Source organism: Psittacula echo (genome assembly GCF_963264785.1).
Source record: "Psittacula echo genome assembly, chromosome: 2".
Classification (NCBI taxonomy): domain Eukaryota; kingdom Metazoa; phylum Chordata; class Aves; order Psittaciformes; family Psittacidae; genus Psittacula; species Psittacula echo.
The window spans coordinates 149,385,786-149,402,804 of record NC_137737.1 but is presented as its reverse complement, the minus strand read 5'-3'; the positions used below and the strand labels follow the sequence as shown (position 1 = coordinate 149,402,804).

At 44.8% G+C, this 17,019-nt stretch overlaps 1 protein-coding gene across 1 annotated transcript in view; it reads right to left on the bottom strand.

The window, feature by feature from the left end:
- Window positions 1–12,268: 12,268 nt before the first annotated feature.
- Window positions 12,269–17,019, bottom strand: part of FER1L6 (fer-1 like family member 6) — a gene marked incomplete at both ends in the record, with an annotated part of 57,053 nt that continues 52,302 nt past the window's right edge. The window contains 3 exons of the mRNA XM_080609732.1: window positions 12,269–12,449; window positions 14,856–14,956; window positions 16,631–16,794. Of these exons, the coding sequence (XP_080465858.1) occupies window positions 12,269–12,449; window positions 14,856–14,956; window positions 16,631–16,794 (446 nt within the window). The remainder of the gene's footprint in view (window positions 12,450–14,855; window positions 14,957–16,630; window positions 16,795–17,019) is intronic.

The window sequence follows — 17,019 nt, the reverse complement described above, 5'->3', positions numbered from 1 at the left end:
ATCAGGTCATGTAGGGGTGGGCTACTACTGTCAGACACTGAGGAGCCGCAGCAGTGTTGGAGCCTGTCCGCATCCCACAGGGCACCTTGCTTCAGCTGGTAAGTCTGCTCCTGTCATGCTCAAGCTGCTCTGAAACCTGGAGGTAGCAGGACCAGCTGTGAAATTTGGAGCTCGTTCCTTCTTGGTGCTTCTGCTGTGGGTTGGGATGCACAGGAGCTGGGTTCCAGCACTGGGTCTGATCTGTGCTGCCAAACCCTCTTGTAAAATGCATTTTCTGTATCTCATTTTCACTTTTCCAGGCAGGCTGCATGTTTCCCAGTCCCAAGGACTGCAGAGATGTGATTCATCTGCTTTTATCCTTTAATTTACAGCCAATTACTTAAGAAAGTCAATAATACAGGCTCAGTAAACAACATGCAAGGATGAGCCCAGTTAAACCAGGTGTGCATCTACTTTTCATTGCTGCTGGAAGATAAGCTTGCTCCATTGGTATTTAAAATGAAAGAAGAACTTGTGAGGTTGCTTTCTTCCAAAGAGAGAATTACTTGTCTGCTGTTGCAGTACTGTCAACTGGTGGCAGAGTGGGAAAACAAACAAGGGGGTTAGCTGAGCACTTGGCAATTGTGAATGTTTAATTTTAGCAGTGAATGAAAGCTCATTGGGAAATCTTGTTGTCTCGTGATTAGGGACTGCAGGGAAAGCCTTGTGCCCTTGAATCATGCAGAAAAGAGGTCTGAAAGCAGAGAGTGGCCCAAAGGTAATTTACAGGTAGGATTTCTATTGCACACCATGTTCAACCTTCAGCCCTATTGGATGGATCAATTAACAAAGCAAGGCATGATCCACAGGGCGTGTTAAATTACAGCTTTTCCAAGACCAGACTCAGCTAATGAACTGATATTTGTCTCCCAAGCAGCCTGTTGGGGAAGTCCTTGGGATGCTCTCAGCGCCTCACCTTCCTCACAGGGGGAGCAAAATGAATAGGGGTAAATTCAGAGTCAAACCCATCACCTTTTGAGACACTGAAAGGTGTCAGTGTTTAGGTTTGTGTGCCGCAAGATAATTGTCTTGCCATGAATAAATTAGCATATTTGAATACTAACCAAGTGGAACAACCTTTCAGGCAGAAGCCAGACCTTTTTTAGTCTTTTCCTAAAAATAGGTCTTGTGCCTGGCATAGGCAGTGGAGTGTCTGGGGTCTCAAATCCCACAGGGAGTTTGATCAGCACCCCAGTGACTACAGGTGCAAGTGATTTACAGGTGCAGCTTCCCTTTTTGGGTCCAATGGGAAGAACACCTTGGATAACCTAACACCTGCTGGGAAGTAATTTGCCTGATGTAGTAAGAAATGGCTTTGGCATGTTCAGCTGCTCAAGATCTTACAGTCTGGAGTGTATTTGTGGTACAGGCCCCCGAGGATTGATGTAAGAACTCAGCCTGGACCATGCCCCTCATACAGCCCTGTGCACAGCTCTGCCACTGTCCCTGCCAGCTGGCTTCCATGGCCTGTGGTCCAACCTCATACAGCAACCCCAAGTTTTCATCATCCTGTGTTTCCCTCTCCATAAGTCTATCTGACTTCTCAAACCACTGAATGTGAATGGAAGCACTAAAGCCAATCTATAAAATTTCAGCTCCCAAATTAGAGGTGATTTGGGGAAAGTGATGTTCTTGGGAATAGAGATGATTTGGCTCTTAACCCATGGGGCTGAAAGGGCTCTACAGTCACAGGAATCTTTGATGGCTGTAATGAGATTTGCACTACAAATGTAGTTGTTCCCAAACTTTTCTTTTTCAGCTGCCTGCACAATCTTCGGGTTTACAAACCAAAAGACCCTGACCAAAACCTATGGAGTCAGTAAAAACGGTTCAGCCTTTACATCTTTCCTCCCACATCACAGATGTTATGGGGGGAGAAATGCTGACAAAGCATTCCAGCTAAACTTTTCAGGATGAAAAACCTTTCATGTCCAAAACTCCAAAAGCTGGATGACCTAATAAGTTGTTTCTATTTCTTGAGCACGTGTTGGCCCTGCACTGAAAAGGTCTGTCCTGGTGGGCAGTGAACATTATTAGTGGGAGATGTTGACCCAGGATCACATGAACAGCACTGGAGAAGGCAGATACTCTACTCTGCCAAGGGTCTACCATGCTCCTGGGAGGAAAAATCACAGTACCTGGCTTTGAAACCCATTCTCCATATTGTCATGCTTTATACATCCAGTCCATTAGTGCCCCTCACAAACGGCTACTCCAGCTCCTTGTGCCAAGAACAGAAAGTCCTGGTCCTCAAAATCCACCCATACTCTCAGAGCTATGAGCAAGCGCTCTTTGTGATCACAGCAGCTAATGAGACATCTGCATGAGCTGCACTCCATCAGGTATCAGTCAAAACAGAGCCTGGAAATGAAAACCATTTCAAATTTAATATATTGAAGGAGCAGAACAGGATGGCTCTCACTAATCCTCTGATTAACAGGTTTCTCTTACTATTACTCTTTGCTTAACAGGTTGACTTTCCTGCATGTATTAAATCCAGTTGTGTTCCAAGGCTCTAAAACATCCTTTGAAGCTGCTATAGTGTTGCACTTTCACACAAGGTGTGTGCCTCCATCTGTACTGTTGGGTACCAGCTCTGGAGAGCCATTGGTCAAAGGCAGAGCTGCTCTCTTCAGTGAAGCTATGCACACGCCAAGAGCCAAGAACATAGAGATGGTGTCAAAAGGCCACAGGTGTCTGAAAAGTGCTTTGCTTAGTGTTTCAGTGAGGTTTTATTGCAATGGTTAATTAAAAGTTCATCATATGCATCAAGCGCAGCCAAGGTTTATTTGCTGTACAGCCATGTAGACAGGCCAATGCTTTGTCAGTATATGAGAATTATGTGCTTGCTTCTGGAGTGGATTCACTACTGCTTATCTGTCAAGGAAAAGAAACATCACTGAAAAATCAGTAAACAAAAAATGGATCCTTGCCTCTTCTGACAGCATCTCTCATGCCAGCAGCTTTTGGATTTGCTTTTGCACTTGGCTCTTTTTCTCATGTTTTCCTGATATCTGGCACATAAGTTGCAGGGCAGATCTGCACGCCTCAGCATGCTCTGGGCATGACAAACCTATCTGGATCTCCTTGTGCCTGAAATCTGTCCCTTAGCCCAGCGGGGGCTTGCAGCTGTAACCACTGCTCATGAGTGCACGGTGCTTTGATGGAGGATGGAGGTTTGAGAGGCAGGGCTTCTGAACAAGGTAGCTGGACCAGCTGTAGTCACATTGGCTGCAGGTAGCAGAAGTGGGTTAAGGGATCAGTCTGAGGTATGGTACTACAGGGTGTCCAACTGCCCTGGTTCAGGGACTGAAGGTGTTCAGAGATGCTTCTGGATGAGAACGGCAGAGAATAACAAAGGACTAGAGTAAAAGGAAACCACTGGAGAAAGATGATGGCAGTATGTATACTGTTCAAGCTTGCCACCTAGCAATGTAGATACCTGAAGAGTTCTTGGTCTGTATTTTTAATATATTATTATACATATTACATTATTTCCCAGTCCCAAATGACTCTCAGTTTTGCCTACAATGGATGCCAGATTTCTGTATGTGACTTTCTTAAAAGACATTTGGAGACCTGCAGGTACCACCTGCAGTTCTGCCATGAATGGCAAGGGAAAATGAAGGCTGGCGCTGGATATGGAAAACTGGAGGTGGTTTCCCTCTGCTTCACTGGCCTCCCTTTTATGGCAGCTTCTGGATCAGATTTTGTTTGCAATGGAATTGCTGCTTTCCGCCGTGCACATTGGCAAGAGCCAGCTGCTTGCAGACGGAGTACTAGGCACCAGTGCAGCAAAAGGAGGAGGCACTGCTGGTAACAGTGTCCTCCTATGCCAGCAGGTCAAACACAGCCCTTCTGAGGAGCTAAAATATGCAACAAGTCCTGTGCTGTGATGAGCAGGTAACTCCGAAAGAGCATGGTGCTGGAATTAGCTCATTAATTATCTGTCAGTGTCATCAGAGAGAGTTCAGCCAGTGCCACTTTTTAGTCAGCAGGAGAGAGGGAACTACTACAGATCTTTCCAGACTGCTCTTAATGAAGATGGCCTCTGTTACTCCCATGGAGTACTGGAGCCCTGGCAGAGGCATGCAGGAAGCAGACGCATAGCTCCTGCTAATTAATGTAGCTCTGATGAGTCTTCATACCTGCTTGCAGAAGACGCAGTCTGGAAGATTTTTGTAAATTATCCTTTCTCCGTTAGAACTCCATGAAAAGTTATTATCTGTTTGCTTTTGAGACTTCATTAGAAAGTGGGAGGGAGAGGTGGTTGTCTGTCCTGGTTTAGCAGTAGCAGTCATTTTTTCTACTGGTGCAGTGCTGTGTTTTGACTTTCGACCTGGGAATAATACTGATAAAGCCGATGTTTTCAGTTGCTGGTCAGAATGTTTACCCTGACCAAGGACTTTGTGAGTCTCATGCTCTGCCAGGGAGGAGGAGAAGCCGGAAGGAAGCAGGGACAGGACACCTGACCCAAACTAGCCAAAGAAGTATTCCATACCACAGCACGTCATGCCCAGGATGTAGAACTGAGAGTTCCCGGAAGGGCTGGATCATGGCAGGGTGGGGGTGAGGTACTGGTCGGTGAGCGGTTGTATTCTCTTCCTTGTTATTTCCTTTATCATTATTACTATTAGTGGTAGCAGTAGTGATTTGTGTTATACCTTAGTTATTAAACTGTTCTTATCTCAACCCGTGGGAGCTGCATCCTTTTGATTCTCCTCCCCGCCCCTCCAGAAGCGGAGGGAAGAAAGGTGTGTGTGTGGGGGGAGTGGACTTCGTGGTTCTGATTTACGGCCTGGGCTTAAACCACGACAGTTCTTTTTGGCGCCCAACGTGGGGCAGGAAGGGTTGAGATAACAACAGATCTGACCAAGGCACAATGCTGATTTATTTGCTCTCAAAGTTGTTTCTCTTGATATCACAGTTTCAGTATGCTGTACCTTACTTAGAGCCGGCATTTGCTGTGTTAGTGTTTATCAAGTGTGGGCCTTGGGCTAAGGTTCTTGTTTCATTGTATTTTATGGTAATGGCTTGTAATACGGGGGGGCTCCGGCAGCAGGGCGGGATGGACGTGGCCGTGGACTTGTACCTGGCCGTCCCGCTGCTCTTCACCGTCCTGGCCCTCGTCCTCGCGTCCGTGTTTGTGAGGCTGCGGGGAGATGAGGGGGAGCGGCCCCGGGAGCCGGCGGCGGCCGAAGCGGCCCGGGAGAGCGGCCCCGGGGACCAAGCGGCGGCGGGAGCGGGGCCGGAGGCCGGGAAGGAGGCTGCTGCCGAGCAGTGGGAGGAGGCGGTGGAGGAGCCAAGCCCCACGGCCGAGCCCAGCCCCACAGAGGCCAAGAGCATTCCCCAGCAGCCGTCCGCCGAGCCCGGCAAGCCCGAGCCGCAGGAGGATGCAGGAGACCCCGCAGCACTTTCCAGCAAGGCAGAGGAGGAAGATCTGGACTCAGAAAAAGGGAAGCTGGTGGTGAGAGAGCCAGCAAGTACAGCAGCATCATTTGAGAGTTCTGAAGGTTTTGAATGGCTTTTGGATACCTTTGGGACCTGCCTGCTGATTGTGATGGGGATCAACATGTTGGCACACACACAGAGTGTGTTCTACCCACAACCATTTTGTCTGATCCCGAGAGTTAAGCAGAGTCAGGTTTGGATCTTGCCTGGGGTTAGACGATGATATAGGGGGACCAAGAGGTTTTCCCCAAGGCTGGACAGCCATGAGTGTCATGGTGTGTGGGACAGCATGGGCGAGTATCTAGTCCACTGGGTCCCTCCAGTGCTTTGGAAGCATTGGAGATGGAAGGCAGCTGTGTGGAGTCCCCGACGACAAGTTGCAGAGACTGCTGCAGGGGAGGGTGAATTATTTTGAGCCTGATGGGCCCATGACACTTCAGGCCATCAGGGCAGAGATGCAACATAGAGATGGACTCATGATCGAGGGGTGGACTTTGCAATGGGCCTCTCCTGCTCTGAAAGACTGTTACAAGAGATGGAGCCCACCATCATGGACCGAATGGACTCAGTAGCTTTATAGGAATTGGTCCGTGCACTAAGATAACAGTGCACTGAGATGAGAGTGAGGGTATATTGAAAATGTGGGATCTGAGCATGACGTGAATGGTATGGAATAAGGGGTGGATACTGTCCTGGTTTAGCAGTAGCAGTCAGTTTTTCTACTGGTGCAGTGCTGTGTTTTGACTTTCGACCTGGGAATAATACTGATAAAGCCGATGTTTTCAGTTGCTGGTCAGAATGTTTACCCTGACCAAGGACTTTGTGAGTCTCATGCTCTGCCAGGGAGGAGGAGAAGCCGGAAGGAAGCAGGGACAGGACACCTGACCCAAACTAGCCAAAGAAGTATTCCATACCACAGCACGTCATGCCCAGGATGTAGAACTGAGAGTTCCCGGAAGGGCTGGATCATGGCAGGGTGGGGGTGAGGTACCGGTCGGTGAGCGGTTGTATTCTCTTCCTTGTTATTTCCTTTATCATTATTACTATTAGTGGTAGCAGTAGTGATTTGTGTTATACCTTAGTTATTAAACTGTTCTTATCTCAACCCGTGGGAGTTGCATTCTTTTGATTCTCCTCCCCGCCCCTCCAGAAGCGGAGGGAAGAAAGGTGCGGGGGGGGAGTGGACTTCTGGTTCTGATTTACGGCCTGGGCTTAAACCACGACATTGTCATACACCAAATGTCTGGGAACCTGGAACCAGATCTTGTGTTGAGCTTTTCCCCAGTCACAAGCAGCTGATAAAAAATGTATCAATTAGTCTGGAAGGAGACAGCACTCTGTACTTTGGAGATGAAGGCAAACGGGCTCTTCAGTTAAGTCCATCATAGCTGGCACACAAACATGAGGAGCTTCTTCTGGCAATCAAAAGCTATTTCCGTAACTAACGTCTGAAGCTATGATCACATTAGCATCAACCATAGTGCCTTCAACCTTTTCTGAGTAGGAAAAAAATCTCTTTACAGGTAAAATCTGTAAAGAGATTCTTTGTCCAGAATCCTAACTTGCAAAATTTGGGGGAAAACCAAACCAAAGCAAACCCCAAAACTAAACAAAAAATACCCAACTCCCCAAATCCAGGAGAAGCTGCTTGTTATTGGGCTTTAAAACACAAAGAATTAAGTCTTCAAGAGGCACAGAGCTGTTGAATTTGTTGTCTCAGAAGAATGATAGCTGCAGGATAAGCATGTATACAGTGTGTTTTGGAGCTTAGCTTTCCCCTCTTCCTTTGCTTTGTAGCATAAATTGTTCTGCCAATCCACAAATTCAATATTCAGTAGAACATTAATGCAGTCTAGCTATGAATGGCCACTCTCAGTATGGTAACCTCACCAAAACTAATTGAGTATGCTACACACAATTTCTATCAGTGGCGTTGCTATCTTCCCTTTTTAAAATGTTTGCAAGAAGCTAAAAAAGTAAAAAGAGTGGGCTTCCAGAAAAAAAAAAAAAGGTATCTTTTCCTTATAGCCTGAAAATTGGAGGACACATTTTGAAAGCTGTGCTTTCATCTTTATCACAATGGTTGTTGGTTTGGTGTCTCTACATGGGAATTTTTACAGATTTAACCTCTTATTGATGCTTCTCATGGTTTGCATGAAAACCTCTCTGTGCCCTCTCAAAAGGCACAGTTCATGGCAGAGCCAGGAAGCAGTGTCAGATCTCTCTATTTGTGATGCTCTTCTACAAGAGAATTCAAGTGCCAACACCTGGCTTGACACATGGTTATGTCCCTTGTGTAGGAAAGGACTGGTCTGCCTCTTTAATGAAGCCTGGTTTATCCCGAAAGCTTTATTCTCCTTGACACATTTCAGGGATACAAGCTGATAGGTTTATTTGCTTTCAATTAGTCACAGTTCCTCTGGACTGACCTGCTGATCTGTCTGTTTTGTGACATTTCTAGCATTTTGGAGCAGGTATAGGGGTGCCAGCTGCTACACTGCAGCCACAGCTGTACAATCACGCTGCTGACTGATGCACATGTATTTTGGGAGGGAGGCAGATGTGCTGCTTCATTCACAGCAGAAGCAAATCGGCCTTTGCCAAGGTCACACGGAGACAGGAGAGGGATGTTCCTGCTGTCAATGGGTTCATGCCAGGGCCAAGGGGCTACATGGCAAAGAAAGGAAAACAGACTTCCAGAGAATATCTTTGGAAAGGATGCTAAGTTGCAGATTTGAGTGTAGCACATCTGGACAACGCGTGTACCAGCCCAGTCCTACACACTGCCACGATGCTACCTTGCCGTATGAAATGCAGACTAACTGCACAACACACAGAAAGTGGCATGGGCCTGGTGAGTTTTGCAGAAATGACTTTGCAGATGATGCTGATTGTGTCCTGGCTAGCACAGCACAAGCCTGGGCTTGAAATCTCATCCTCCAGCACAGCCTCAGAGCTGCACCTTGCCTGAGCCAGGGCTATCTGGGATGCCGCTGTTGTCCTGCCTCTGCTGGGTGGTTCAGCTTGGTAGGAACTTGGCTTGCAGAGAAATCAAGTGCTGCTTTTGCTTGTCTCATTCTATGGACATGGAAGGGGAATTAGAAATTATAATTTTTTGCTTAATCCCTTTCTATCTTGTGGCAATTTAAGCTCCGTAGTTGTGGTGGCTGTGGAGGGAAGCCTATGCTTAAGTTTTCCTGAGGGTTTTGTGATAGGCTGGGATGTTATGAGTGGGAAACAGCTGGTAACAGGTTCTGCACGTGACCGCGTCCTTGACTCCTAGTGAGTCTGGCGATTATTTCAAACTCTGATATTTTCCAGATGAGAACATATAAACAGCTGGCCTTCAGCAGCTGGGGTAGGGTAGCTTTTGCTTGCACAGATAAATGTGGATGTTTTCCTTGCAGACTTCAATAGCAAGAGTTAGGAACAGCAAGTGTATTCTCTGGGAGCTGCTACACTGTGTAGTGTGAGACAAGATTTTGGGGGTTCTGATTAGCTATATGGGAATACAAAACTGTCATAAGAAGTCAGTACCCATAAGTCTCACCACCATATACTGCCATGTACCTGGTCATCATGTAGCCAAATCAGTAATAACAGCTCTTTTCTGTTCTTACAATAAGAAATCAGACAAGACTACAGCAAACCCCACTGTGGTGGTACTGGTTACTGGTAACTGTTTTCTTTTGCTGGCCAGGCTCAAAACTGTTGCTGCTTCTTAAGCGTTTCATGGTCTTGCATGTGTAGTATGACCATGTTGTTCCCAGACCAAGCCAATGGAAATGACAGAGGTATAAATGAATATTTATTTTGCTCAAGGACTCACAGTTCAGTAATCTGTAGGTGGGATTTTTTCAGTATTGTTCCCTTTTATGAGAAGCCCTAGCAGCAAAGATCTGACAGTGGTTTTCTATCGCTTTCCTTCTGCTCTGTTAAAGTGTTTTCGTTTCTCTGTTCTTCAATGGCAATAATGCTTCTTCCTTCTCACTTATGTGATGGCGTTCCATAAACATTCGAAATTAGTGTGCCTATGAATATGCCTGAAGCTGGGATTGTTTTCTGCAGAGAACTATTTTAGTGGTTCACATTGTATCTTGGCTGGCTTCTGGTTTTCCTCTTTAAAACTAGCCTTTCCGTTTCCCTTCTTCAGATATTCTTCAGCTGTATCATCAGGACAAAGCAGGGGTCTGTCTTCCCCTGTTGCTCTGTCTCTATCACTCTGCTGCTGGACAACTGCTGGTAGCATTTATAACCTGTACAATTTCTTCTGGTGCAAAGTTTTGCCTAGGGATTGAAAATGCAGCACATCTACCTACAACAATGGCCACATGAGTGGGTGACAGTAGGCCCCTATTTACACTGTGTCCTGATGTGTTGTGTTGAAAGCAGCAAGGCTTTGGCACCAGTGCATGTTTCCATGCTACAGCTGGCTTCAATCTGGTCAGCACAACCCTCTGACATGTCTGTCCTCATCATCTATCTTGGTGTGCCCACAGGTCAAACCAGCTACAACTGAAGCCTAGAGCACGAAGAGGTGATCCATGTTCAATGTGCTCGACAACACTAAATTGTAGGATTCTGTTCCTGCTCTGCTCCTTAGGTGCCAGGAGAAGGTCAGTTTGTGTCTAAAACACTGACACAGGTTACCTCGGCTAGCTTTCCCATCCCAAGAGTACAATCTTACATTCACAGATCTTGTATTTGCCAGTGGTAGCATTCAGCTGTTTAATGAACTATTTGTGGTCAGAAACTAGTTGATAAAACACCAAATTGCTCCAACTGCCTTCAGAACTGAGCCAGTATAATTGCAGACGAATGTTGAGATAACCGCTTATGATAAGGATCTCTTCTTTTTGTATGAAATAGATAGAAGCCCTTGACGATAACAGTAATCTGTATAAACCTCACTCTCTATTAACCTCAAAACCCATGTCACTGTAAATTCACTAAGGATGCAAAACCGTAACATCTGGCATCTGTACGAATAGTCCAGCATTGAGTACTACTGTATTTTTTTGTTCCTTTAATGATTACTGACAGCTCTGCCTTTCCAGCTACTTTGCAGCCATCTGGAAGCTTTGTCCCACAAGACAACGATATCCAGCTCATCCTACATGGATTGAGCGTAGTGATAGGTAATTTAAGAGTTGTGAAGGAGTTAACTGGCTTGCTTTTTGGTTGTGTGATGCCCTTTTAGCCCAGAGAGCATGGCTACGCAAGAGTAAGGGGACCTCAGTGTTCAGGGGCTCAGGAATGGTTTTGCTGCAGCCACAGCTACAGGTTGGGCAGAGAAGAGATTCAGAGAAGCCCTGCAGAGAAGGACTTGGGGGTGTTGGTTGATGAGAAAATGAACATGAGCCGGCTGCAGTGTGCGCTCGCAGCCCAGAAAGCAACCGTATCCTGGGCTGCATCAAGAGGAGCGTGACCAGCAGGTTGAAGGAGGTGATCCTGCCCCTCTACTCTGCTCTCGTGAGACCTCACTTGGAGTATTGTGTGCAGTTCTGGTGTCCTCAACATAAAAAGGACATGGAACTGTTGGAACAAGTCCAGAGGAGGGCCACGAGGATGATCAGGGGACTGGAGCACCTCCAGTATGAAGATAGGCTGAGAAAATTTGGGCTGTTCAGCCTGGAGAAGAGAAGGCTGCGTGGAGACCTCATAGCAGCCTTCCAGTATCTGAAGGGGGCCTATAAGGATCCTGGGGAGGGACTCTTCATCAGGGACTGTAGTGACAGGACAAGGGGTAACGGGTTTAAACTTAAACAGGGGAAGTTTAGATTGGATCTAAGGAAGAAATTCTTTACTGAGAGAGTGGTGAGGCACTGGAATGGGTTGCCCAGGGAGGTTGTGAATGCTCCATCCTTGGCGGTGTTCAAGGCCAGGTTGGATGAGGCCTTGGGTGGCATGGTTTAGTGTAAGGTGTCCCTGCCCATGGCAGGGGGGTTGGAACTAGATGATCTCAAGGTCCTTTCCAACCCTAACTATTCTATGATTCTATGATTCTAATTGAACATCCTGGGGCAGCAGGGGTGAAGGAAGAAGCTTTTTTGCACTGGGATGCAACAGTTGAAAGGGCAGGGTCTTTGCATTGTCCCTGTTCATCCAGACTCAGACCAGGACTTGGAGGTGTATGTCATTTCAGCCATCTTGTCTTAACAGGGCTGCTGCTACTGCTTGCTACTGTTGTCCAGAGCCGAGGTTTGGTCCTGGATCGATGTATGTAAGATGTCTTTATAGAGCACAGAGCTCCTACTGAGAGGTTCAGGATGAATTCTGCATATGAAACCAAATGAGACAACTTTACCTTAGGTCTTTTTTAATATACCTTTTAGCTCAAAATAATCATATTGGTTATAAGTTCATTGAATAACAGTTTAAATAATTAATTACAAAACTATGCAAAGACTGAACTATTCATTTAACTTGGTGCACGTTTTGTTCTTACTATATAACAATTTTCCTGTAATAATAAATACGTGACTGACAAATCAGTTTCTGTATAGCACTGAGTCATTTACATTCAAACTCAGTTTTTGGTGCAGAATCAAACTTTAATTGTCAATAAAGCTGCACCAGTATATTAATAATAAGCTGGATCTGAATAAGCAGCCAAAGACAACATTAAAATATTCTAGTCTTCCAGTTTCTGATACAAATAGTTGTGATTTCTTTTTACAAGGAATGAGGTGTGTTTCAGATTGATTAATTCTGTATGCCTAACTTTTAACTGAAGTGTCTGCATATGATTGGTTACAATGACAGCCATAACCTATTCTCATCCTACAACTATCCTGTGACTGATTGCACCTGGCAGCGTGTAGATGAAGAGCACCAGGAAGATGATGAGAATGAGCAAAATTATGCCAATGATGATGTACTTCTTGTAATTTCTCCAGATCAGGTGATACAAACACTTGAAAGGGTTTACAAACCAAGAGAAGGATGTGTCTGGTCGGCTAAAAGGAAAGAAAGAAAAAGAGGAGAAAAAATGTAAAAGCAGATCCAGCTATTTCCAAAGCTATCCCACTGCAAAATACATGTTTGAGTCTAGAAAGGACCTGTAACTCCTGACAACCCACTATATAGTTTAGAGGGAACTTTCAAAAGTTTCACATTCTATTAGGTCACTCTTCTTCCATCTGTCCCTGAGCATGATCTCCACACACCATTTGGAATGAAATTCCAGTTCATGCTTCATAATTACTCCGATTTAAGGGAAGATATGGGGTTCAAAATTACAGACAATATCGTGATAAATCCTAAATAAGAAATGCAGACATCTTGACCTTCAGTACAGAGATTTCTAACCATTGCAAGGAATTTAGCTATGGAAAAGAATGCCCTGGTTTCAGCTGGGATAGAGTTAATTTTCTTCCTCTTAGCTGGGACAGGTCTGTGTTTTGGCTTTAGTCTGAGAACAATGCTGATAACACAGTGATGTTTTAGTTGTTGCTGAGCAGCACTTTCCCTGATCAAAAACTTTTCAGTCTCTCATGCTCTGCCAGTGAGGAGGGGCACAGGAAGCCAAGAGGATCAGAGACAGGACACCTGACCCAAACTAGCCAAAGGGGTATTCCATACCACAGCATGTCATGCCCGGGATGTAAACTGAGGGAGTTACCTGGAAGGGACCAATCGCTGCTTTTGTCAGGCTGGATGTCATTCGGTGGGTGGTGAGCAATTGTGTTGTGCATCACTTGTGCTCATTGGGGTTTTTTTCCCTTTCCGCTTTTAGTTCTATATTTTCTCTCCTTGCTATTTCCCTTATTATTATTATCATTATTATTAGTAGTAGTAGTATTACTTCAATTATTAAACTTTTTTTATCTCAACCTGTGGGGTTTACAATCTTTCACTTCTCTTCTGCATCTCGCCTGGAGAGGGAGATGGGGGTGTGAGCGAACAGCTGCATGGTGCTGAGTTACCGGCTTAGTCTAAACCACAACAAAGCAGTAAAAAGCTACTACAAAAAAATCTTATTGCTCGATGATCATCTTGGTGCCATAACAGAGCAGCTCAAGCCTGGCATATGGCCCAAAATTGCATATTTTCAGAAAGAAAATTTAAAACAGGGCTCCTGAAAACAGAAGAGGTGAAATTGAAGTAGTTTGACTGGGAAAATAAAGAAGAGCCACCTTCTGGTGGAGAAGATCTGCATTTCACAAACCTATTTTTTTTCTAAACGTGGCCCCATGTCATATTCTCCTCCATAACCAGGAGTTTCTTCACACTGTACAGAAAAACTGGCTGTGTTCAGGAAGGAAAACAATGCTCTCCTTAGGAAAAATGTTGGCGTGCTCTCTCCTGTGGCATGGCACCCAGCTTGGGAGGTCACTATGTCTCTGACTTCATCAGCCTGCAGTGAGCTGAGGCAACATCTGTCAGCTTTGTATGATGGATGACCTAATGTGTACAGTGGTGTGAAGCAATATCAATACCTGCAAAATCAGGTGCAGGTTGTCTCTGTTATCCAATATCACTGTAATTGTGCAGATGGTGCAGTAGTAAAAAGAATAAAATTAACTGAGGGTCACAAAAAGCAATGTCCATGTCTCACTCCAGAAAGCTGTTTAAGGAGTTTAAGCAATGCCTTAGTCATCTTGAGAATTCAGCATTCAGCATGTGGAAGTGAATGCCAATGTGAGATAAAGTCTGTAAAGCTAAAAGGCCAACTGAATATATTTTAATTACAGGCTTTGTTTTATACTGAGATGGAAATGGCTCAGAAATAAATCAACAAATAAACCCTCCAGGTTAAAAGGAATTATTAAAAGTTGCATACTCTAAAAAGTAAAATTTACTGAATCACAGACTTGAGTAACAAAACCATTGGCCTGCACATTCCAACTACTTAAGGGCTTTTCATAATCTTTAAAGATGGGGGAAAAAAAAAAGGCAGACTGTTGCTCATTTAATTTTTCTTTGCAACGTAGGCAATAGAATTTGGTACCAGTAAGAACAGAACGTTTCTTATAATAGAGTGTGTCTGGAAAAGCATCCTTTCTTGATTGGCAGAAATGAAGAGATGGATCACTGCATGGATAACTTTGGCCAGCACAAAATTAGACTCACTGCACTTTATTTCTCATTTGCATATTTCTCTTTAGTTCCTGGACATTTAATTTTTGCTACCTTCGCTCTGGTACATTAAAGAGTCTGCTACTGTCTAGCAGCTCCTAGGAGATGATTTTGGGTTTGAAATTGTTTTGTTTCTTAATTAAAAATATCTCTGCTTCTCTGTATGTTTAATGTTGTTGGTTCAATACATACGTTTGAGGATAAAGACAGGATAAGGAATAAGGAGACTGTCACCTTCTGAATGCCCCTATCCCAGCTTGTTCAATGAATATGCTCCTACTCACTTGGGTTTTTCCAAAGGCTCAGGCTCCTTGCGAGCTTTGCCTACTGGATTCTTCTCAGCTTCTTCTGCTGTGACTAAGTGAAACTCAGCTTCCACCTTGCCCTGGATCGGAGAGATCATACGTAAGCATCCAAAGATGGATTATTTTCAGCAAATCCCAGTGGGATTTGGCTTGTGGAAAAATTATGAAACCAGCTGAGAAAATAAAAGGAAATTGATTAAAGAAAATAAGACCAAGTCTTTGCAGTTAAAGGGAAATCACAAAGGAAAACCCAGACACCAAATTCCTGACTTATGGTCAAGGAACATGAGGCATCCCTGTGGAAGACAAGGGCATCAAGAGATGGAAGTGGATTGAGAGAAAGAGTCAGTTGTATGAGACTTGAGAAATTGGAACTAAAGCAGGATTTGAGAGTGGAGCCTATTCACTAAATCCATAGGAAGTACACAATCACCTTCAGTCTGAAGAAGGCAATGAACTTAAAGTTGACACATTATTAAAACATTCTTCTTGCTGGAATGGACAGAAATATGAAGGAAGGGTGAGATTTATGAAAACCTTTGGAGAATCAATGGAAGTCTAGAGAGAGAGAGGGAGATCCCCCAAGAAAAGGTCAAAGCAGGTGAATTTGTAGAGGGCTATACTACAGGAAGGTAGCTTGCAGCTCTTGGCCTGTGTCCCCAAAGGGACCTAGATGCACCTAAAGGCTCCAACTACACTGATCCCAGAACTGTGCTGCAGCGATGCCCAGGTTCGAATTCAAGCTCCCGAAGTTCTCTGTGGCCATGTGAGCACATGAACTTCGGTTTTTCTTCACTAGCTCACATAGCTCTGTTTCACTCTCTGTTTCATGCAGACATGCCCCAAAGACCATATTCAGAGTTACCTATTGGTATGTACTTCATGCCTAGATACATGCCTTCCATCTAGGAAACAGAGGATCAGAGTTGTTCGTTTGCACTGAGGGTCCCTAAATTGCTGTAACAGTACAAAGGACTATTAAAGACAGGGAAAATGGAGAAGTTCTGTTACACACTGAGAATTTCAGCATAGCTCCATATTATATATACACAGAGAGCACTACAACATTATGAAGAGAAGTTGCAGCAGCAAACCCTGAGACAAATGGCTATGTACATGCTGAGTGAGATTTACACCCTGCTGCAAGCCTTGTTACACTAGAGGTTTTAGGTAGGTGAAAATTTGTGTGGCAACATTTACATTCTTCTTAGGAAGATACTTCTAATGTAACAAGTCCTGTAGAGTTTGAAAGAAGCTGTCATTTTTCTTTACATTCCTTTATATTGATTGTATCCTATAACTAAACCAAAATATATTGGCTTATTGAGCACCCTTCAACAAAAAGAGGAGACTGTGCTCTTTCTATTTCAGATGAGTCACTAGCAAGGAGAATCAGTTCCTTCGCCCTGGCTCAAGTGAGAAATAAACAGTAAAGAAATAAAGAAGCAGGTGAAATTCCTCCCAGGATTTCTTCAGCTGAAAGAAAGTTGGCTGGAACCACCTAATTTCCACTCTACTCGTCCAGTGTGTTGAGATATGAACAGTGAAAGAAAACAAGGGAAAAGTGAAGAGTGCTCTGGCATTATCTATGAGGAACTGCTAAAGATGGTTTGGACTTTGGAGGAGTCCCATGGATTATCAGTGGTGGTTGTTCTGCAGATGCCATATCCAAAATCAGCATGTGTCTGTCTCAGGATCTCAGCAGAGCATATCAGACCCAGAGAAAAGCTACTCATCTGTAGCGAGCTGCCTACCGTGAGCTCCCCAGCCTTGATGAAAGGCCACCAGCCTCTGACACGCTTCTGCTGAAATATGGAGATCTTGTTTTCTTCACTTGCTGCCACAGCCATGCCCAGGTCACAGCTCTTGGCTGTCTTTGCTGCTCGAGGGAATCCGTTCAGGTTCAGCTCAAGCGTGCCTGGAGGGAGAAATAATATGACAACTCTCAGAGACCAGACAGACATGGAGGCATTCAAACAGCAGCTCCCAGATGGGCTACATGGAGCAGCAGCTTGAGCCCAAGCTCCAGAGCTGGGGATCTCCCTGTACTGTCAGTCATTCATTTGTATTGCCCTAGCATGATGTCATCTAAGTTCCTAATTATTCCCCCTTCAAGAAATGTATATGTTTGAAATGTGGTACT